Source organism: Salmo trutta, chromosome 18, assembly GCF_901001165.1.
Source record: "Salmo trutta chromosome 18, fSalTru1.1, whole genome shotgun sequence".
Classification (NCBI taxonomy): domain Eukaryota; kingdom Metazoa; phylum Chordata; class Actinopteri; order Salmoniformes; family Salmonidae; genus Salmo; species Salmo trutta.
In genome coordinates this window covers 52,316,174-52,340,664 of record NC_042974.1, presented here as the reverse complement: position 1 = coordinate 52,340,664, position 24,491 = coordinate 52,316,174, and the positions used below count along the sequence as shown (strand labels likewise).

The 24,491-nt window shown below is 42.3% G+C and overlaps 1 protein-coding gene across 5 annotated transcripts in view; it reads left to right on the top strand.

Moving 5' to 3' along the window:
- Positions 1-24,491, top strand: part of LOC115153505 (RNA binding protein fox-1 homolog 3) — a 735,146-nt gene that overhangs the window by 576,011 nt on the left and 134,644 nt on the right. The window contains exon 1 of one of the 5 annotated variants that reach the window (XM_029699002.1): positions 2,090-2,223. The exons of the other annotated variants lie outside the window; for them this stretch is intronic. Coding sequence (XP_029554862.1) covers positions 2,098-2,223 — 126 coding nt within the window. The 5' untranslated portion in view covers positions 2,090-2,097. Of the gene's footprint in view, positions 1-2,089; positions 2,224-24,491 lie in introns of those variants that run through there. 5 annotated transcript variants of the gene reach the window in all.

Genomic DNA, 24,491 nt, shown 5'->3' with positions numbered 1-24,491 from the left:
TCTCCTCTCGACCCTCTCTCTCCCTCCACTCCTCTTCCCTCTCCTCTCGGCCCTCTCTCTCCCTCCACTCCTCTTCCCTCTCCTCTCGGCCCTCTCTCTCCCTCCACTCCTCTTCCCCCTCTCCTCTCGACCCTCTCTCTCCCTCCACTCCTCTTCCCTCTCCTCTCGGCCCTCTCTCTCCCTCCACTCCTCTTCCCTCTCCTCTCGAACCTCTCTCTCCCTCCACTCCTCTTCCCTCTCCTCTCGACCCTCTCTCTCCCTCCACTCCTCTTCCCTCTCCTCTCGGCCCTCTCTCTCCCTCCACTCCTCTTCCCTCTCCTCTCGAACCTCTTTCTCCCTCCACTCCTCTTCCCTCTCCTCTCGGCCCTCTCTCTCCCTCCACTCCTCTTCCCTCTCCTCTCGGCCCTCTCTCCCCCTCCACTCCTCTTCCCTCTCCTCTCGGCCCTTTCTCTCCCTCCACTCCTCTTCCCTCTCCTCTCGGCCCTTTCTCTCCCTCCACTCCTCTTCCCTCTCCTCTCGGCCCTTTCTCCCCCTCCACTCCTCTCCCCTCTCCTCTCGGCCCTCTCTCTCCCTCCACTCCTCTTCCCTCTCCTCTCGGCCCTCTCTCTCCCTCCACTCCTCTTCCCCCTCTCCACCACAGCTAGCGAGTGCTGCATTCTCTCTGAGGAGCTCCTGCGCTAAAACCTGCCTCCAACACACCAGCCAACCCCAGCATTCTTTATTAAACTAAAACATTTTGTCAGTGTTGTAATACACACACACACACACACACACATAGATGCACGCACGCACGCACACACGCACACACATAGATGCACGCACGCGCGCACACACACACTCACTCTGAGAAATGCTGAAAATAGTGCTGTGTGTCCCTGTAAACCCCAGAGAGAGAAGCAGTGCTAGTTTATTATTAGTATTCTGTTATTAGCAGTATTCTTTCTAGGGAAATGATACGCTTTATAATGCAGCTTCAGAACAGCGTGGCTCCAAATTGAATTAAGCCATTGCGCAACTCCTTCGATTTTCAAATACATAAAGCATGTGCATTATTCCTGCATGAGCTCTTCATTGTTTTACTATTAGAATGGAATTCTTTACGTGTGCATATTCCACCTTGCAATTACTATTATTTTTTGTTTAATCATAGGAGAATAAGATGAATTCTCAAAGCATAAATAGGTCATTTTGGATGCAAAACCTAATAGCTGTATTTAATTTTTGGGGAAATAAAAATATCTCTAATTCCTCCTGTGTAAACAACGAAATTTATTTGAGATATGAATAATGGATAAAGCATTGTACAGAAACGTAATGCATAAACAAAAGGCACAGGAAAGAGATGAATTCGAGATTAATGCAGGTAAACCAAAACATTTATCCTGTCCTACAATGGTACTGGCAGTCATTCCGTCCGTTATTATCGTCGCACACACCCGGTCCTGTGCCCGTACCTCACCAGGAAGGGTTAACCAACCGCACCGATCACCTGCTCCAATATCAATGTCCGCACGCACGCATGCACGCACTGGGCCATTTGATGTTAGAATACCCCTGAGACTTCCCCGCTCCCTCTCCTGTTTATCCCTCTCTCTCTCTCTTTCTCTCTCTCCAACCACTCTCCTCCAATCATTCCCTCCATCTTCCCAGGACCTCCCCCTTCTGTTGCGGAATGCTTCCACCCTTCCCCCTCTTTTCTCTTCCCCCCTGCTCCTACCCCCCTATCCCAGCCCCTGGTCCCTCCCCCTAGTCTCCTGCACTCGTGCATAGGCTTCTCCCTCGCTGTCAAAGTAAACAGAGAGAACAGAGAGAAAACAGGAGAACAGAAGAGGCAGGCGTCAGCCCCCACCACATATGCTTCTATCCGTCCGACGCTCGTCCGCGCCAGTGTGTGTGTGATTCCCATAACTTTCTAGCAGTTCTTTTATAGCAAGAAAGAAGTGAATTAGGAGGAAAATAAAAACAGAACTGCCGGACCAAAACAGGACACCAGTAGAGATTATAAAGAGATAAACAGACAAGAGAGAAAAAGACGTACAGACAGGAAGAGAAGGAAGATAGACAGAGTGCTAGATAGAGTGTATCTCAGTGTTCTCTATGCGTAAGTCATCCCGCCTCTCAATGCTGTGCTCCATGGCTAACTCTGGCTGTGTGCTGCTCTCCGGTGCTGGGATGCTACCCCACTCTCTGCAATGTCCCCCCGCCTTCCTCTACCTCCCAGAGGTAAGAACACTAGATATAATACCTCTCTTTGCCCTCTCTCTCCGTCTCTCTCTCTCTCTCTCTACTCTCTCTTTTTTTTCCTCTTACTCTTCCTTATTTGTATTTCTTTTTTTCTACTGTCCCATCATCTTTCTCTTCTCTCCTCCCCTCCGTCTCTTTTCTCTCCTTTTTTGTTAACTTCCCTTCTCCGCGTTCGCGCTGCATGGCAATGTGTCTTCCTCCTCTCACCCCCTCTCATCCCGCCACCTACCCTACTGCTGAACGTGGGCCATCCCTCTCTCCCTTATCTTTTAGATAATAATGTTTTTTTACCATGTGATATAATGTCAAGCTTTTTATTCTACTATTTGTCTTGGTAATTGTATCACTTCCATGTGTTTTGTATTTTACTCACTAGCTATGTCTCCATCCAATCGGCGACAGATTGTCTGGCGAATTTTCTAAACTCAGCATAAAAACAATATGTGTATTTTCCAAAAAGAGATGTGTTTCCATCAAATGTACTTGTTGCGGAGAAAAGGCTGTGCGTCATGACGTAGTCCACATAAAAATAACTTTTACAGTTACATTCCCATGTACCAAATAAAAAATACAAGGTAAATGGGTTTCCATCTCATTTTCAACTCTACTGATGGTTTTGTCACATGAAAATTGCATTATATAGTGAATATAGTGAACAGCTAGTAGATACAGTGCGGGTGAAGCCTACTAACGTTACATGATGAGATTATTATGGACAGAAGAGCGAGATTATTTTTATTTGTCAAACGGCAGCCAAGCATCGATCATGTCACCAGAATAAGACCCTAAATATTTATTGGAAAGGAGCGTCAAGATCACCTTGCACTTTCACCACCCTGTGAAGTTCACCATCATTTATTTCATCTGTAGTCTAATAAACTGCATGCTTTCTTTCCCGAGTCATAGTGGGAGGACCACACAATATGTCATGTCATGACTCCAAGTTTACTTCGATATGATGATTATTCTATAAGTACTTTCTCATAAAAGTTTTTCCACCGCCGTTTCTCGCATATTACATTTTACCAACACAAAAAGATCCCACCTTGTTGAGCCTATTTTGTTGTGTCAACATTTGGAACGTTTACATTTGCTGTTTCCATCAGGCCTGTCATGACATTTTTTATCTGACATGTACTTCACTCGCATAAAAAGGTTGGATGGAAACCTGGTTTCTGTCAGTGTTAACTCAACCAGAATTCAATGAACTTTCAGCTTGACACTGATTTTATCAGGGATAACTATACACTAAACAACTAAAGTGTTTCAAGCAGACTTTATCATATTCATTCGCACAGATTTCAGAGTTTAACATGTTTTAAAAGCCTACGATTATCCCAATGTTAGGATAGTTAGCACTTTGTTATATATGTCATTTGCCAAAATATTCAAGGAAAGTTTCAATTTGCAGTGGACAAACTTAAGATGATGAACAGGGATGATATTTACTCTCACGGGGGCCAAAAATAACAATCTGAAAGCCACACCACTAATAAACCACACCTCCTAAAAAATAACCTAAGGATAAAACATTTTTACTAAAAATGGAATAACCCATGTTTTAAATGAACCCACGTTTGGGTAATCCCAACAACCCAGCATGTAGGGTTATTCACGCATCCCAACCGGCTTGCTAAAATAACCCAGTGTGTGTTCTGTCCAATATTTACCCAGCAGTGGGTTTACAAAAAAACAAATAGGGTTGTTTTTAACTTGTACTTTTTGGAGTGTATGTTTTAAAAAGTGCCTTCACAAACACATGAGTTAAAATTCTGCCAATGTAATTACCCTTGGACATTAGTCAACTGACATAACAACGCACATAGAGGAGTGAATGTGGGAAGAGTGTGTGTGCGTACGTGTGTTTGTGTCAAGGTTGTTATGGTTTTGTGTTTTTATATTAGTTTATTTCTGTTAGTGTGAAGATTTTTATTGGAAATTCAGTTTAGTTTCAATTAATTTTCCATTCCACTTTTACTCATTTTTATTTAGTTTAAGTTTTATAAAAAAAATGTTTTTAAATGATTATTATTATTCGTTTTTTTAATTATTTGGTTTCAGTTTTAGTGTTAGGGACAGAAAGTAACATATGTGTGGGAGGCTAGAAGACATTTATGTGTTGTATAGTTTGTGTTTTTTGGAATGTCACTTCTTGCCACTGTGGGGTAGTAATGAATAAGGTGATGGGTCAGGTCATAGGTTAAGTTAGCTTTAAAGTCAGACTCAGCAAGATGAAGATGCACCAAGTACACAGTAGTAGTGGGTCAATTTCCACAACAACCAGGAGCATTGAAGCGCGAAGATAAACTTCTCCACTGTTTTGGTCCAGTAGCTATCACGTTCTGCAAGTATGAGGCGCTCCCATGCTCATGTGCAGATACTCTGTTTGAGTCTTGCATCGTGCACGCTTGTTGAAGCGGAACATTTTTGTTAAGTCGATGACCATCGTTTGTCACCGCCTTTCAACATGTGTTGCATTCTGGGGATACACATTTTCCGACTTGCACCTACTTGTCGACTGCATGAACTTAAAAACAGATATATGTGATCAAAGGTCATGATGTTTTGACTGCAAGTTTCTGCAGTTGCTCTTCACCAACTTCATACTGCAGCCATCACCTGCATTGTGGGAGGCTCTATTGTCAACCAATCATTAGGGTGTTTTTGTTTGACCCACATGGATGTGACCAAAGACATGACTGAACCAGGAACCATTTGGCTGTGATTTATGTGTACGGTGGATATATAGTACAAATAAATGTGATACTTTAAGCTGTCTCTCACTGATTGATTGTACAATGCACACACAATATTATTTTATGATTTCAGTTTGTGAATGTCTGATATTGGGGTTAGAAACATGTTTATTTCGACATTATAAAGAAAACCTTTTATAAACAATGGCAACACTGCCAAGTTGATCTGAACCTTGCTGTTAGAAAACCACATCAGTGTCCGTCTTTCAGCTGTCGCAGATGCACCTCCCCCGACTTCCCTCCTCGACTTTCGTCTACAGTCGGTTGATTTAGCCTTACAACTCAAACGGGTCCAATATCTGCAGTGCTGCTCGTGGCAACGTCATCTCGCTGAGTCTACCTTTAAATCAATCTCAGTATGACCCGCCAGATTCAGAAGCTTGAAAATACCATTCCAAAAGAAAGCTTGAAATCCCCATTCTATTTATGCACCCCAAAAACTAAAACTGAACATAATTCATGATGGTTGTATTTTATTTTAGTTGGTTTTGAGTCAAATATAATAGTTCCAGTATAGTTTAAGTTTTTCAAATTGCTATGTTAATTATTTGATTTCAGTTTACTAAATTGCTTTTCATGATTTGTTTTTGTTTTAGTTTCAGTTATAATAACCTTGGTGTGTGTGTGTGTGTGTGTGTGTGTGTGTGTGTGTGTGTGTGTGTGTGTGTGTGTGTGTGTGTGTGTGTGTGTGTGTGTGTGTGTGTGTGTGTGTGTGTGTGTGTGTGTGTGTGTGTGTGTGTGTGTGTGTGTGTGTGTGTTCAATGGCCAGTCAAACAAAGACAGGTGTCTGTTGAATGGTGGATTAGGCAATAGAACTAAATGGTTTTTGGCTTACTTTGTAATTTAGCCTTTATGTCTATCTGGATTTTTTTGCGTGGTTGACTGAGTGAGTATGTTTTTAGATTTTGTATTGGAAAGAGGCTTTCTGTTGGAAAATTGTATATTTGTGGCAAATATTGTACGTAGGAATTGTGTCTATTTATCTCTGTGTGTGTGTGTGTGTGTGTGTGTGTGTGTGTGTGTGTGTGTGTGTGTGTGTGTGTGTGTGTGTGTGTGTGTGTGTGTGTGTGTGTGTGTGTGTGTGTGTGCGCGTGTGCGTGTGTGTGCGTGTGTGTCTTAATGCCGCTGTGGGCAGGCAGCATGTGCAGTGGCAGGCTGCCTCTGTGTTATTGCCACCATAAAAGATATGGTAAGGCATGGGAGAGTGAGCATATCAAATAATGTGTGTGTGTGTGTATAAAATATGATAAGACTGTTCAGGGCTAACCTGCCTCGTCCAGCCTTCAAATGGGCCTCACTCATCACCTTTACAGCCCAGGCAGAGACCACCCGTCTGTTATAGCAGACCGTCCAACATACACACACACACACACACACACACACACACACACACACACACACACACACACACACACACACACACACACACACACACACACACACACACACACACACACACACACACACACACACACACACCAGCTGGCCCCCACACGGGCAGGGGACTGCCACACACTCGCATGGAGGAACGCACAGACATATACTGTACACACACTGACACACACATACAGCCTGTAACAGAGACTCTATGGGTCCCCGGGTGTGTGTGTGTGTGTGTCCTGTTTGCATCATAGACTGCAATATGTCCTGTTTGCATCATAGACTGTTCTCTGTTGCAGTGCTCCTTACATACAAGTGTAAATGTGCGTATTCCTGCATGCTTAGCTGTTGTTATATCATTGTTATATTTACATTGAGAGCATTGATAGTATCTTCCACATGGATGTGTAGGTTTTAACTGTCTTTGATCCTGGGGTCAGAACATTTGATGGACAAAATGAAAATATGAAACTGTAGATTGTTAGAACAGCTGACACTAAAAAGTGTAAAGAGAAAAAAGATTTGTTCATGGTACTTTTTGTCACAACCATTTCTAACAGCATCAATTCAGATGTTTGACATCGAGTGTGTCCCAGCTAATGCGTTTCTAAAATGACATCAATATCTTCTTGAGCTCCTCCGGTGAAAAGTCGTTTTGGAGGGTTTTTCTTCCTGACTTAACAGAGAGAGAGAGAGAGAAAGAGAGAGAGATATGTTATGCTTTTGGAAATTCACTCCTTCATGTGGACGTACGTCTTGTGGAACTTCTGCATTTATAGACGAACACTTGAACAGTATAAGTCTCATTATAGAAGTGTCTACGAAGGTTGTTTTCACAGCGAGGGCTGTAAAAGCGCTAACAACATTGTCTGTGTGTTGCGTAATAATGTTGAAGCAGAAAATAACTCCAGTGGATGTTGCATTGATCAGATCACAGTACACTCTGTTCACAGTTTGACTGGTGATTTCTTTGTCTTTTTGGTGCAGTCACAGAATGAGGAACGCTTTACATATTTCTTTCTGTTTCTTTTTCATTCTTCTCATGTGTTTCTGGTATAATAAGAATACATGTATTTATTTATTACTTTCTTATGATGACGTCAGTTTATTTATCTTGTTTTTTTTATATCTGTTGCTCAGTTTTCTTGTGAGCTTAACTGAATGGAATGATATCAGTATTTGGTAATTGGGGTTGATAGAATGGCGTTCTGTTTTAGCTGTTATTCTGATAAGATTAGATGAAAGAGTCTCGCCCAAATTAAGGAACAGTTCCTGCTCACCCAAAAAGGACACAAAAGAAAGACCGAAATACTGCAGTCTCTTATGTAATCCCTTTTCAGGCTCCCCATTTTCTCTGTTCTGACCTGCGCCTTGACGATTAGAATTACAGATGTGTGTTTCTGTGTGCCTGTCTGTGAACGTTAAATGGGACAATACACAATACAATGTTTTCTATGAATTTACAATACAAAGGTTTTTATTTAGGACAAGGGAAAGAAACATGGTTTTAACGTCTGAAAGGTACATCTCCTTTGGTAGTGTTTGTGTTTTTCTCTGGGCTACTGTGAGAGACAGAGGTTGCTGAGAGAGGGAAGGAGGCTCATGCTAGCAATTGAGTAAGCAGCATCTGCATTGAGCTTGACTGGCTTGCTGAGTTCAGTCACAGAGAGATTTCATCATTCAGAGTCTTCATCAGGTTACTGCTCTTTATTCATCCCTTTAAATAGCACCGCCCGGGATCACGGCTAAACACAACACCACACTGCCTATCTAGCGCATTTATCTCTCTATTTTATTGTATAGGATTTCCTTTCTCTTTTCCCCTCTGTCTGTCTGTCTTTCGCTCTCTCCCTCTCTCTCTCTCTCTTGCTTTCCCTCTCTTCCTCTGTCTCTCCTTTTCTTCGTGGAGACGGCTGGTTTTCAACTCCTCTTAAGTCAATACTGTGCAATAAATCTGCTAGTGCAAGCATCATTCTCTTCCCCGGGGAGGGAGGGGAGAATCTTTACCCACGCACACCCCGTAGTTAAACACTTCCTGTTTTTCTGTAATTTCTCCGCAAACCGCGGAGTAGGATGTTGGGAAATCAGTCTCTAGAGAATTATCTCTTTCTCAATTTTTCCTTTTTTTTTCTTTCTAACATCCTTTTTTTCTCACTCCATTTTTGTCTTTAATACTGTTTATGTTTTACACTTTTTTAACTGGGGATACTGTCTCTCCTTGTGCCAGACTTGTTTTTTTCTCAGAGTAGGTATCTAGCGTGTAATGTTTTTGATGCTGTCTCTCTTTGTCTCTGTGGGGTGTAATCGAACAGAAATAAATAGGAAGTAAATCTAACTGAAGTTATTTTTCTCTTTCAATAAATAAATAATTGCTTTGTCATTTGAGTCTGTTTTGTACACTGCGTAACACTGCAGTGAATGCATAGTGATATGCCTGACTTTTTAGAACATCTATCTTATTGCTGTTTTATTGCATTAGGTATGCAGGAGAGAGCACTGTTTGCAATTTATTTTATTCATGGTTTAGGTTACCAGAATGTTCAAAAGATTGAACTTTGAATGTATTCATAGTTCAATCTGATACATTGAACTGCTTTAAAATCAAAACCAGAGATAACAGCTTGTTCTGTTAAATATTCATATCAAGGAACAATTCACTCTTTCTTCGATATTGCTAATTGATTTGTTTCTGCTTGGTCATTGGAAATATGCTTACATACACACTAAGTGCTCTAGTGTTAAATCAACACTGAGAGTGTTAAATGTAACTTGTCTATATACGTGTTCACACTTTTCAGTGTTCAATTGACACACTGCTTGGTGTAAAGTATTATTTCCCAGAGTGCCTTGCATTTCAAGTGACTTGTAGAGTTATTACCCATGACTTTATTTGTTAGTGACAGAGACATGGCTGTTGCATTCATCCATTTTCAGTCCAGAATGACTTCTGGGTTAGAAAGACTAAAACTTGAGACTACCTTAACCATTTAATTTAACACTGGTTATTAACACCAACATTGGGGTTATTTTACACCAAAAAGTGATAACACTTAAAAATGTCTTTAAAAATTTCTATCAACCTTAGAAATGTTACTTTGAAAAAGCAACACTAGATTATACTGGACAATTTGCTGTTAATAATTGTACTATCATTGCAAAATTTGATTAGTGAGTGTAGATATTGTATATATGTTGTATTTTTTTAAACATTTATTTTCAATCAATTGCAGCTAAAGCAACACTGCAGTGTGGTTTCATTGAGAATGTATAACCTGTACTGTAAGGATATAGTTGATTGAATGGGCCTTGTGGGCCACTGTTGTATGCAGTGAGCTGCAGTGATCTGCACCATGGACAGCTCCAGAGCACAGCAGCATGATTCTTGGCTGATGTTAATCCCAATCTTTACTGGGACTAGAATAGAATAGAGTAGAGTAGAATAGAATAGGACTGAATTTAATTGAATAGAGAAGGCGCATGTGCGCACCAATAGGACGCATGGGGAGTGAGTAGCTCTGTTTTGTACCGTCAAATCTGTGATTATACTGTATGTAGAAGCCAGACAACATAGTTTAAATTATGCCTCTAAAGTCGATAGAGCAATATATCCCCAAGTAAGCGGGAGAGAGCGAGCGAGCGGTCAGTTATATACAACAGCGAACCAATCTGTGGGTAAAGTGACACTGCGACTCGAACCCAAGAAGCCATGGCTTCCCTTAGAGCAGTGGTTCCCAAACGTTTTATAGTCCCGTACCCCTTCAAACATTCAACCTCCAGCTGCGCCAGGGTCAGCGCATTCTCAAATGTTGTTTATTGCCATCATTGTAAGCCTGCCACACACACACAATATACGATACATTTATTAAACATAAGAATGAGTGTGAAGTGATAAAGAGCTCTTATAGGACCAGGGCACAAAAATAATATAATAATAATCAATCATTTTGCTCTTTATTTAGCCATCTTACATATAAACCTTATTTGTTCATCAAAAATTGTGAATAATGTTGGGTTATATTGGAGAGTCTCAGTCTTTAGTTTTCATGCTAGTGAGGGCCGAGAATCCACTCTCACATAGGTACGTGTGTCATAATTAACAGCGCGATTTGCCAAGGCAGGATACTCTGAGCACAGCCCAATCCAGAAATCTGGCAGTGGCTTCTGATTAAATTCAATTTTCACTGAACCGCTTGTTGCAATTTTGATGAGGCTCTCTTGTTCAGATATCGGTAAGTGGACTGGATGCAGGGCATGAAAGGAATAACAAATCCACTTGTTTGTGTCATCCGTTTCGGGAAAGTACCTGTGTAATTGCGCACCCAACTCAATCAGGTGCGTCGCTACGTCACATTTGACATTGTCCAAATCAAATCAAAGTTTATTTGTCACGTGCGCCGAATACAAGATGTGTAGATCTTGCAGTGAAATGCTTTTACTTACAGGCTCTAACTAACAGTGCAGTTAAATAAAAAAATAAAAAAGTATTAGGTGAACAATACGTAACGAAAGAAACAAAAACAACAGTAAAAAGACTCTGAAAAATAACAGTAGCGAGGCTATACCAGTAGCGAGGCTATACCAGTAGCGAGGATATATACAGGCACTGGTTAGTTGGGCTGATTGAGGTAGTATGTACATGTAGGTATGGTTAAAGTGACTATGCATATATGATAAACAGAGATTAGCAGTAACGTAAAAGAGGATTTGGCGGGTGGTGGGTGGCGGGACACAATGCAGATAGCCCAGTTAGCCGATGTGCGGGGGCACTGGTTGGTCGGGCTAATTGAGGTAGTATGTACATGAATGTATAGTTAAAATGACTATGCATATATGATAAACAGAGAGTAGCAGCAGCATAAAAGAGGGGTTGGGGAGAGGGGGGGCACACAATGCAAATTGTCAGGGTAGCCATTTGATTACCTGTTCAGGAGTCTTATGGCTTGGGGGTAAAAACTGTTGAGAAGCCTTTTTGTCCTAGACTTGGCACTCCAGTACCGCTTGCCATGCGGTAGTAGAGAGAACAGTCTATGACTGGGGTGGCTGGGATCTTTGACAATTTTTAGAGCCTTCCTCTGACACCGCCTGGTGTAAAGGTCCTGGATGGCAGGCAGTTTAGCCCCAGTGATGTAGTGCCTTGCGGTCTGAGGCCGAGCAGTTGTCGTACCAGGCAGTGATGCAACCAGTCAGGATGCTCTCGATGTTGCACCTGTAGAACCTTTTGAGGATCTCAGGACCCATGCCAAATCTTTTTAGTTTCCTGATGGGGAATAGGCTTTGTCGTGCCCTCTTCACGACTGTCTTGGTGTTTGGACCATTCTAGTTTGTTGGTGATGTGGACACCAAGGAAGTTGAAGCTCTCAACCTGCTCCACTACAGCCCTATCGATGAGTATGGGGGCGTGCTCGGTCCTCCTTTTCCTGTAGTCCACAATCATCTCCTTTGTCTTGATTACGTTGAGGGAGAGGTTGTTATTCTGGCACCACCCGGCCAGGTCTCTGACCTTCTCCCTATAGGCTGTCTCGTCGTTGTCGGTGTTCAGGCCTACCACTGTTGTGTCGTCTGCAAACTTAATGATGGTGTTGGAGTCGTGCCTGGCCATGCAGTCGTGGGTGAACAGGGAGTATAGGAGGGGACTGACCACGCACCCCTGAGGGGCTCCTGTGTTGAGGATCAGCGTGGCAGATGTGTTGCTACCTACCCTCACCACCTGGGGGCGGCCCATCTGGAAGTCCAGGATCCAGTTGCAGAGGGAGGTGTTTAGTCCCAGGATCCTTAGCTTAGTGAGTGTACTATGATGTTGAACGCTGAGCTGTAGTCAATGAATAGCCTTCTCACATAGGTGTTCCTTTTGTCCAAGTGGGAAAGATCTGTGGCTCTGTTTGGGCGTTATACAAATTGGAGTGGGTCTAGGGTTTCTGGGATAATGGTGTTTATGTGAGCCATTACCAGCATTTCAAAGCACTTCATGGCTACGGACATGAGTGCTACGGGTCTGTAGTCATTTAGGCAGGTTGCCTTCATGTTCTTGGGCACAGGGACTATGGTGGTCTGCTTGAAACATGTTGGTATTACAGACTCAATCAGGGACATGTTGAAAATGTCAGTGAAGTCACCTGCCAATTGGTCAGCACATGCCCAGGGGAACAGGTCCTGGTAATCCGTCTGGCCCCGCAGCCTGGTGAATGTTGACCTGTTTATAGGTCTTACTCATGTCGGCTACGGAGAGCGTGATTACACAGTCATCCGGAACAGCTGAGGCAAGCTGAGGCAAGCTTTCGAGGCAAGCTGTTGCTTGCCTCGAAAGCGAGCATAGAAGTGATTTAGCTCGTCTGGTAGGCTCGTAAGCTTGAGTTCTTTCGCACACAAAATATCAAACAATGATGGAAAGACCTGTGAGTTGTCCTTGTTAATGCAGATAGAGAAGAGCTCCAACTTCTTAATCATAGCCTCAATTTTGTCCCGCACATTGAATATAGTCGCGGAGAGTCCCTGTAATCCTAGATTTAGTTCATTCAGGCGAGAAAAAACATCACCCAGATAGGCCAGTTGTGTGAGAAATGCAAGCGGTCAGACAAGTGAAAATTATGGTCAGTAAAGAAAACTTTAAACTCATCTCTCAGTTCAAAGAAAATGTGTCAATACTTTGCCCCTTGATAACCAGTGCACTTCTGTATGTTGTAAAAGTGTTGCATTGTCACTGCCCATATCATTGCATAATGCAGAAAATACACGAGAGTTCAGGGGCCTCGCTTAAACAAAGTTAACCATTTTCACTGTAGTGTTCAAAATGTCTTTCAAGCTGTCAGGCATTCCCTTGGCAGCAAGAGCCTATCAGCAGCAAGAGCCTATCAGTTGGCGTCGGGAGCAATTGCTTGCACGCGCGTTACCACTCCACTCTGTCTCCCTGTCATGGCTGATGCTCCATCAGTACAGATACCAACACATATTGACCACCAAAGTCCATTTGATGTCACAAAGCTGTCCAGTACTTTAAAAATGTTGTCCTGGTTTCCAGTGGTTTGCGGGCCTTTCTTTTTACATTTTCGAGCAAACGGAATGAGCAGCATCTCCGTTTGGCTACATACGGACCATTAGTGGAATTCCCGCGAGAGAGTAACGGTTGATGTGATTGGATGTTAATTATTTGACTGGGCTACCTAGATTTGACATTGTGTTGTTATTTCGCTGAACACTAGGCGGTTGAATTTTTTGGGGGCAGTGAAACGAGGCTAATCAGGCGAGAAAAAAACATCACCCAAATGTATAGCCCCGTTGGAAAATGTGAATCACATTTTTTATGGCGTACCCTCGACAGCATTGCGCGTACCCCTGGGGGGTAGATTTGTTTGAAAATAATGTATAGTCAATCGTGTCCGATATGCATATACAGGGCCGGTACGTGGATGAACAGGACAACAAAATTGGCCTTCTGGAAACAAAGGTGCAAATTTTAGAAGTTGAACTGGACCAGCAAGAACACAGAATGAGGCAAAATAATATGAGAATATTTTCCCTACTGGAAGATAAGGAAGCTGATATCGGAGAAGCTTGACGTGGATGTATCACCAGAGGATGTGGAACTATCAGACCAAAGTCAGCCTTCTGAAGGTACAGGGGGGAAAGGAGATAAAAATCCATGGCCAGTCCATTAAATCATCCAGGACCTGTCTGCTACACTGAGGAGAAAACGCAAGCAATTATTCCAATCAGACAGTCACTGGAGGAAAAATGAATCAAGTCTCAACTCCGATTCCTGGCAGTGCTGTGGGTGGGGAAGGGAACACAGAGGATGGAGTTCACACATGCTGATGAAGCCCTGAACAGGCTGCGGGAAACCTTTCCAGTAGACAGAGAGCCCAATGCCCTGATGAGAGGAAGAAGTGGGAAAAATAAGCACACTAGGCTACATACAACGATGCCCAAGACCGGATTATTGTAAATTGAGACAATATTCTTTCCTCCTCCCCCCAATACAATCCGGACTTTATTGTCAAAAAATTAACTGTTCTGCTCTAGGAAGTGACGATAGAGTTAACCGATGCCAATGAGATACATGGACAATGAAAAACAGTATAAAAGAGGAAATATCGGAAATATATAATTGTCAATAATTGTTAAATAGATGTGTGTGTGTGGGCGAGAGGGTGTGAGTGGGTGTATGTGTGTGTGCATATGAATGGGAGAGTGAAGGAGGGTGAATATGAAAGCGGGAGAGAATGGGTGTGTGGGGGCATAGGGTATATGTTGTGTGTGAATGAAGGAGAATGGATGAGTAAGTAGATGTATAGAGGGGTGTAAATGTGTCAGAGAAGAAGGTAGTGGGAAAATACAGAAGGTTGGGATAAACTTGGCCTAGTTGGGTAGAGAAGTGCAAGGATGGGAGGTGGTGATAAGTTTGTCTTGGGTGGGTAAGGATGGGAGGTGGTGATAAGTTTGTCTTGGGTGGGTAAGGATGGGAAGGTGGGACAAGCTTAGCTTGTGTGGGCAATGGGTGAGTGAAGATCGGAGGTTGGGAGAAACTTGGCTTGGGTGGAGTAAAGGGGGAGAACTGGGAGGGGGTGGTGTAGAGGGTTGGATTTGGTTTGGGAAAGAGCGAAAGAAGGACTTAATTATACAAAAAAAGTTGTTTTAGTTGTTTTGTGGTTTGTATACCCTGTGTGAAATGAATAAGAGTTCTGGACAGATTAGGAAAGGATGTTGAATCATTATTATTCTTTGTTTGTCATTATAACTAAGATTCAACGGTGGTTATTATTGAGAATGGAGAGGGGCTATATCCAGGGGATTGAGATGGGGTAACTGGGAGGATATCAGACACTTCTCTGAGGTGTGCGTGGGGCCTCCACTCATCCCATTTAAGTCTCTCGGTGGACCCACTCTCCCCAAGTAGATCCCCACCAGCCACTATACTTACATTTAATTTATAAGGTAATATAAATTGACCACAGTACTTAAGCGGAAGTCTTTCTCCAGTGTATGTACAATTACATAATCCACTGTTTTATTCTGGTGCATTAGGAGAGGAGTTGGAGCTTAAAAGCCCTAAAAAGGCAAAGCGCCTCAAGTACAATGACATAATTTGCTTTATGTTTTGGGGTTTTGTTTTCTGTGTGTTTTTTTGTTAAATGTCTGCTCAGACCACATGCCCAAACAGTCTATACAGTGGGGAGAACAAGTATTTGATACACTGCTGATTTTGCAGGTTTTCCTACTTACAAAGCATGTTCAGGTCTGTAATTTTTTATCATAGGTACACTTCAACTGTGAGAGACGGAATCTAAAATCCAGAAAATCACATTGTATGATTTTTAAGTAATTAATTTGCATTTTATTGCATATATGCAATAAACAGGAGCAAATCTGATGTTTTTAGACTGAATTCAAGCTATATTAGATCAAATCCAGACAGGAACATACATTTTATAAGATTGACAGATGTAGTAAGGGAGCCTCTACAAATAATTTACAGGACACCTGGAGATTACTATTCCCAACTTCAAAAGATGATTTCTTTTTTTCCTCAAAGTAAGAAACGCTATTCAAGAATTGACTATCTTTATTTCCAAAAATGCACTTAACAATTTACTGAATAAAAAAATCATGATATAGTGATATCGGATCATTCTCCGGTATCATGCTTAATTACACCAATAGAAAATACAGTTACCGACAGAATTTGGAGAATGAAAAAAGCACATCTTCTGGCCGTCAAATTAATAAAAAATATACGTAAATGAAAAATGTTTAACATTACAAATACAAACATAGAAGACAGAGAAAAGCCGACCCCAGATATAATCTGGGATGCCTTTAAAGCATACATTAGGGGAATTATAATCCCATACTCATCAAAAGTAAAATCTGATTTAGTAGTTAAAATCACAGAAAAAATAAATCACTATCTTAGAAAAAGACCGTCAAAAATCTTTTCAAGGTAAAGATAAAAATCTTTATCTTATCTTTAACATTTGAAGAGAGCCAACAACTACGTGATAAACTCAGGTAAAGCATACTACTTAATGGCAAACCTGGTAAATATCTCACGGCTCTCACAAAACTAATACAGGCTAAATCAGTTCTAATTTTAAAAGATAAAGATAAAAATGTGGTAATTACAAAAAACTATGATTAATACATTTTAAAAGCGTCTATGAAATGTATAAAAATCAGAATTAAATAATAGCTTTCTTAAACTCAACAACCCTGAAGCAATTATCTGCAGACAATAATTCCTAAAACCAGAGATCACCCCAAAATAAATATTAGATATTGTTAAAACATTAGCACGGAGAATAGCACCAGGAATAGATGGCATTCCCATAGAATTCCATACAACATTTTGGGACAAAGTTGCGCCTCTATTTATACAAATGACAACACACGTCACTCAATTCAGTACTTTCTAGTTCCGTGTATCAAACAGTTATTTCAATGAATGTCTCATTTAGCCCTTGGTCAGAGGTCACCTCTGGTGTGTCACAAGGAGGTGTGGTCTCACCATATCTGTTTCTCCTTTACATGTCCACCCGAAAAGTTGTCTTCAGTGACACTCTGGACACTGGGTATACAGATGATGTAGGGCTGTCCCGAGCCATAGCCAGAATTCAAGAGGACACTTCCATGGGCTTGGAGGGCAAGCAGCTGGAATAGTGGGCCACGTCCAACAACGTGCTCGTGAACAGGAAAAATCAGTGGAAATTCCGATAAGTTTTTCAAGAGACCCTCCACAACCTTCGCCACTCACCAGGGGGATGGGAAGTACCAGTGGTAACAACAACCAAGTATCTTGGTTTTCATCAAGACTCTAACCTCAGTGGTGACAGACACGTGCAGCAGTCAGTGAGGAAGGCCTCAAAACGCCTATTCTGAAGATCTGGTCACAGTATACACTACACTAGTCAGGACTTGTCTGGAATACGGTGGAGTGCTGATAGTTGGATGCAGCAAAAGCAGCAGGCCCAACTAGACAGGGTGCAGAGTAAGGCCTTGAGAATCATCTCCAGAGGTGGAGAGCAGAGCAGGCGAGAGCAGGTGTAATAGTGTTGCTTCCGTCCCTCTCCTCGCCCCAGCCTGGGCTCGAACCAGGGACCCTCTGAACACATCAACAACTGCCTCCCACAAAGCATCGTTACCTATCGCTCCACAAAAGCAATGGCCCTTGCAGAGCAAGGGAAACAACTACTTCAAGGTCTCAGAGCGAGTGACGTCATCGATTGAAACGCTATTAGTGCGCACCCCGCTAACTAGCTAGCCATTCCACACCGGTTACACAGGCTGCAGTGCACCTGGTGAAGGACATGCACACTCTTGACCATCCACTGCATGACCTGCTCCCTCCAAAAAGAGGTAACTGCACCACCAGGCTCCTGAGAAACATCCACAAACTGTCCTGTTTAACTGTCTGTACGAACTGCCTGAGAAACGCCACTCTGCCCACTGCTGTAAAATAACTCTCGCTCTTAAATGTTTTTCCTTAAAATTCTATTTTTAACAATCACACTTTAACATTTCAATTTCCATAATGAAAAAATATTCTGCAATGTTTCAAGGGTCCTGTATTCTATTTATGTCACGTATTATCTATTATGGACTTTAAATTAGTGTTTTGCAATTCTTAAATGCTGACCACACCGCTCGCGTCGGGTGTGCGAGTGTTGCAAAATAAATTTACACATACATGTTATTCAAACATTGCACCCATACTGCTCGCGCAGGTCAACGAGCGTCTGCGTAGCCAGGCGCTAAAATAGAACTTGGTTCTGTTTGTGATGCTTGATATGCTGCAAGTCCTGCCTCTCCCATCTCCTCATTGTTTTTTTAAGAGCATATACCCACGTGGGTGATTGAAAGATGAACTGAGGTACCCACTCCAGTCCAGTTGGTTGTGGTAATACACCTTAAAGTTGGTTGCCAACCACCATATAAAGTCCAAAGAAGAAGAAGAAGCCTGCAGGAGGAGAGATTACTTGAAACAAACTTTATCTGTGGATTAATTGTTGGAGTAGAGGACCTAGTGCAGTTCCAGGAAAATAACAACCCAATGTTTATATTCCAGGACAAATTTGCTAGCAACAGCAAGCTAGCTAGCTAATTTGCCATAAATGTTTAATGCTTTTTGACCTGTCCCCAAATGAATGTAGTTGGTTCAGAGTTTGTTTTGATTTTTGAACCTGCATGTCCTTATCGCGTCTGGTGTGGGGGGACAAAATCAACATGCGTGCAGTCCAGTCAGCATGTAAGTAATGTAAATTATACATTTCTTTACTTTTATCTGTAACCAACAATAAATAAACTCAAATTCTGCAGCACAACAGCAGAGTAATGTCTAAGTGTAAAACTCAAAATTACTCAATAATCCATGCTTTCTGGGAAGTCCAAAAGTTATAGGCAGAGCTAGAAAGTTGGTGTCACGTGTTGTCCCTCTCCGGCCTCTAGGTCACCAGGCTACTAGTTATGGCGCACTCCTGTCACCATCGTTACACGCACCTGTACGTCTTCAGACTCCATCACCTTCCTGATTACCTTCCCTGTATATGTCACTCCCTTTGCTTCCTTCCCCAGGCGTTATTGTTTCAGTATCATGTCTGTGTGCTGCTAGTGTTTCTTTTTTTGAATTATGTTCCATTTATTTTATTAAAACACTCCCTGAACTTGCTTCCCGCGTCTCAGTGCACATCGTTACAGAATAACACCTCACCTAAGGGAAGCATCATCGAGTGTTTTTTTGTGTCAGTAGGAATTACGTCGGGTCCTGGAGCCACTACAGGCTTCAGCCAGTGTCGTGAGATACCCAATTGGCTGCACGATTCTCTTCTCATCACTCATCTCTCAAAAAATGGATACTCTAAACTTGGAAATCAATCAATCCACCATCATTAACACAACGGAAAAATCGAATGATTTATTATTGAAAAATGAATTGGTACAATTTAAGGCCATGTAAAAAACAATAATGCAGGAACTAGAGATGGGGGTGTGAGCGGGTCTGGGCAGAGGAGATGTAGTCGTTGTTTGTATGTGTCTGTAAGTTGTTGTTCGTATGTGTATGTTTGTATTTGGTGTGAATTTATAATTTTGGGGGGAAGAAAAATGCAATATTATATACTGAACAAAAATGTAATGCAACATGCAACAATTTAACAATTTTACTGAGTTACAGTTAATGTAAGGAAATCAGTTTTACTGAGTTGCAGTTCATATAAGGAAATCAGTCAATTTAAATAAATATATTAGGTCCTAATCTATGAACTTCATATGACTGGGCAGGGGTGCAGCTTTCGGTTACTGGCCCAATGGTCTTAACTGCTAGGCTACCTGCCGCCCCACAATAACCTTTTCTCCCCAAAAATTCTAGGAGGTCAAATTTAAACTCTACTTCAATAGATCCAATACTTTCATTAAATGGCTTTCAGCATCTCTTTCTATGGATTACAACTGATTATTAGTGGAAGATAATATTATTTTCTCCCCGTATATAAAAATGATCAGATGTTATTTTCTGCTTCATAAGCTACTTGTTTGAGACATTCTCAAAATTTCAGCTTCATTTCGATACAAAAACTCAAAATTCAATAATATTCAATAATAACCTGAAGTTTCTCTAACTTTAAATTGAAACCTTCTGTTCCCAGGACGACTGAGCCTGTTGACTACAGGAGGTGTTTGCGCGCGCGTTCATTAGTAACGTAACTTACCGAGTGCTTGGGCTCCGTTACGGCCTGCTGTTAAAGATGCCTTGTTCTGGAGGATCTGACAACATTACATTGTTATTTATCAGTCCACTATCGCTCTCTCTCTCTCTCTCTCTCTCTCTCTCTCACTCTCTCTCTCTCTTCCCCATCCCCCCCTTTCTATCTCTCTTCCTCTATCCAACCATATGAGGGTTAGTATTTTGCCAAAATTGTTACCATGGCACTTTCTCATGCTCACGCCGTCCAACGGCCATTAAATCTAATAATGAATAAACTTCCGGCAGCGCCCCGAGCCAAGAGTTGCTGTTCATTTGCGTTTGCCCTTATAATATTTAATAAGGGCAGAGTTTGCTTTTCACAAACCACACACTCTCTTTCTGCTGTTGCTGATCCATATCGCTGAGATGATTATGCTTTTTTTTCACCAAAAGAGAGAGAAGCAGTGAAGAAAGTGACAGCATAGTTGTTTCGATTTCACAGACAATCAGAGGTCTTAGAGAGTGAGAGAGGGGCCCAATCTTCCTCTCTCCTCTCCTCTCACCTGCTTCTTTAGAAACCCCTATAAGCCATCATAAGCCCTGTAACTCCAAGGCCAAGTTCACACACAATGTATTTCATGCTTCTCAAAGTTAAGGCTGTATTGGTAATATCATTCCTGCCTCCTTACACACACACACACACACACACACACACACACACACACACACACACACACACACACACACACACACACACACACACACACACACACACTCTCTTTATTTCTCTCTCTCTCTCCCTCGTCTTTACTCTCTCTCCTCACCTGTGCCCAATTTGTGTCAGAAGACTGTTCTTAATTGGAAGTTCCAGAACCTTTTCCTCCTCCTCCTCTCTGTTCACATTCCCTCCCTCCCTCCTTCTCACCCTCCCTGGCTCTTTCTCTTTATTCCCACTGTCAGCTAGGAACATATGCATTTGACCTTGACATGGGTTTGTCATAAAAGAGAGAGCACTAATGATATGGAAGTGTAGGATTATAGCCCCCTGTGTGGAGTGAATTCTAATATGGTAACACTTAGGCCTACTGCAGACACTCAAGAGAAGGGTAGATACCGAGTGGAGGGGAGGATGGAGGGAGGATGGGAGGGCATGCAGATCTCTTGTTGAGTCATGTACCATTTGAAAAGTTTTCAAGTGTTTCAGAGGTGTAGACTATTTAACTCTGTCAATGTCTGTCTGTCTCCTGCTTTGTTTGTCTCTCATTCCTCATCTTATCACTCGCTCCCCTGGTGTCTGTCTTCCTCTTTCTTCCTCCCTTAACTCCACCGTGTGGCTCCTCCAGTCTTTCTCTCTCCCATCCCTGTCTTGTCTGGCTCCTCACGCACCGTGTGTCTCTAACTATGTCCCTCTTTCTTTCTCTTTCTTCCGTTCTCTCTCGTTGTGTATGTCCTGTCTCGCTCCCTTCCCTATCTGTTTGCTTTAACAGGCCTAGGGAGTACTGTGAAAAACTCATCTTTCTCTTTCCTTCTCTTCCTATCTTTCTCTTTCCTTCTTTTCCTCTCTCTCTCCTCCCCTCTCTCTCTTTCTATATCCTCCTGCTAGTTCCCTTCCCTTTTTCATTTCTCTATATTTCTCTCTCCTACTTTCCCTGCTCTCTCTCCCCATTTCTTTCTTTCTCTCTCTCTCCTGATCCTCCATCCCTCTCTATTTCCCAATGAGAGATACAGCGACAGTGCAGGAGGGATAATAGGCTGGTAGTGAGATATTTGTGCCTCATAAATTCTCTATCGCTCAGCGTTATTTACGGCGCGGACAGGGATAGCAGCAACGCGACGGCCTCCGGTGTGCAACACACATCTTGTGTCCTTCCGTATCTGTCTCCATCTGCCCAGCCTCTCCCCCCGCTTGTAAATTAGAACCCCGCTGGCAGCTCCCCGAAGTCCACGCTCACATTAAAATGAGTTGCAAGTGTGTCACACCCTTTCCCTTCCCCCCTCGTACGCACTCAACCCCCCTCCTCGCAGGGGTTACTTAATTGAAAAAAGAGAGAGACAGAGAGAGAAAGAGATGGAGAAAAAAGAGACAGACAGCGAGAGGGAGAGCAACAGACACAGACAAAGTAACAGACAGTGACAGAAAGAAAGGTAGAGAAACAGAGGAGGAGAGGAGAAAGAGAGGTGTATTGGGGTTAGGGTTGACACATCAGTGTCCCCCTCAGAAGCTCAGGTAGCATGTTAGTTAAAGGTCTCACATTAGCTAAAGGTTTTCAGTGAGACGTGTGTCTGCCATTTAAAGGTTAGGAAGACAACACGGCCTGTTACACAGCCTTACAAGGCAGCATACAGTGGGTGGGGTCACCAGGGTCAGGTTTCTCTGGGGTCAGGGGTTAGAGGATATCGACCTGAGGTGACCTGTGGCGGTTCTGGTGACGTTGTGTGAAGGTTACATGTCTAACGTGTGTTTTTAACATGTGTGATGTGTTGCTGTGGTGTAATTACCCTGGTCTTACCCTAGACATCAGTCAGCTTAGGAGTTGAGGAGTGTGTGTGGAAAATGAGAATGTGTGTGTGCTCGTGTGCATGCATGTGTGTGTGTGTGTGGGGGTGTGTGTCATGGTGATGTAAAAACGTGTGTCCAGAGTTTAGACTTTATTTCTGTTTTTTCTCTCTCGCTCTCTCTCTCACTTGCTCTCTCTCTCTCAATTCAATTCAATTCAAAGGGTTTTATTGGCATGGGAAACATTTGTTTACATTGCCAAAGCAAGTGAAATAGATAATAAACAAAAGTGAAATAAAGAACAAATAATGAACAGTAAACTTTACACTCACAAAAGTTCCACAGGATAGAGACATTTGAAATGTCATATTATGTGCAAATAGTTAAAGTACAAAGGGGAAAATAAATAAACATAAATATGGGTTGTATTTACAATGGTGTTTGTTCATTACTGGTTGCCCTTTTATTGTGGCAACAGTTAACAAATCTTGCTGCTGTGATGGCACGCTGTGGTATTTCACCCACAATATTAGGTCGTTGTAAAATTGAACAGCTCTTTTCTGGATTTTGATAATTAGCAGGTATCGGCCTAATTCTGCTCTGCATGCCTTATTTGGTGTTTTACGTTGTACACGGAGGATATTTTTGCAGAGTTGTGCATGCAGTCTCAATTTTGTGTTTGTCCCATTTTGTGAATTCTTGGTTGGTGAGCGGACCCCAGACCTCACAACCATAAAGGGTTCTATAACTGATTAAAGTATTTTTAGACAGATTCTAATTGGTATGTCTAATTTTATGTTCCTTTTGATGGAATAGAAGGCCCTTCTTGCCTTGTCTCTCAGATCGTTCACAGCTTTGTGAAGTTACCTGTGGCGCTGATGTTTAGGCCGAGGTACAGTATGTATAGTTTTTTGTGTGCTCTAGGGCAATGGTGTCTAGATGGAATTTGTGTTTGTGGTCCTGGGAACTGGACCTTTTTTGGAACAGCATTGTTTTTGTCTTAGTGAGATTTACTGTCAGGGTCCAGGTCTGACAGTATTTGTGCAGAATATCTAGGTGTGGCTGTAGGCCCTCCTTGGTTGGGGACAGAAGCACCAGATCATCAGCAAACAGAAGACATTTGACTTCAGTTTCTAGTAGGGTGAGGCCGGAAGCTGCAGACTGTTCTAGTGCCCTCGCCAATTTGTTGATATACTGTATATGTTGAAGAGGGTGGTGCTTAAGCTGCATCCCTGTCTCACCCCACGGCCCTGTGGAAAGAAATATGCATGTTTTTTGTCAATTTTAACCGCACACTTGTTGTTTGTGTACATGGATTTTATAATGTTATATGTTTTTCCCCCAACACCACTTTCCATCAATTTGTGTAGCAGACCGTCATGCCAAATTGAGTCAAAAGCTTTTTTTAAACCAACAAAGCATAAGAAAACTTTGCCTTTGTTTTGGTTTGTTTGTTTGTCAATTAGAGTTTGTAGGGTGAATACGTGGTCTGTCGTATGGTAATTTGGTAAAAAGCCAATTTGACATTTTCTCAGTACAATGTTTTCACTGAGGAAATGTAAGTCTGCAGTTAATGATAATGCAGAAAATTTTCCCAAGGTTGCTGTTGACGCATATCTCACAGTAGTTATTGGGGTCAAATTTGTTTCCACTCTCTCTCCACTTCTCTCTCTTCACGCCCTCTTACTCCACCTCTATCTTCATCTCTCTCTCTCTCTTCACCTCTCTCTATCCCTTTCTCTCCCCTCTCCATATCCCTCCCTCCACTTTCCTCTTTCCACCCTTCTTTGTACGCCTGGCCTCTTAATTGCTGCTAATCGTGTCCATTACCAGGAGAACAAGGTGCAAATTAAATAACGAGAGGAAGACAAATATTGATGTCAATTGATAGAGCCGCTCGCGGGGAGGCGGCAAGCACCAAAATAGTTTCAATACATCCTGATTA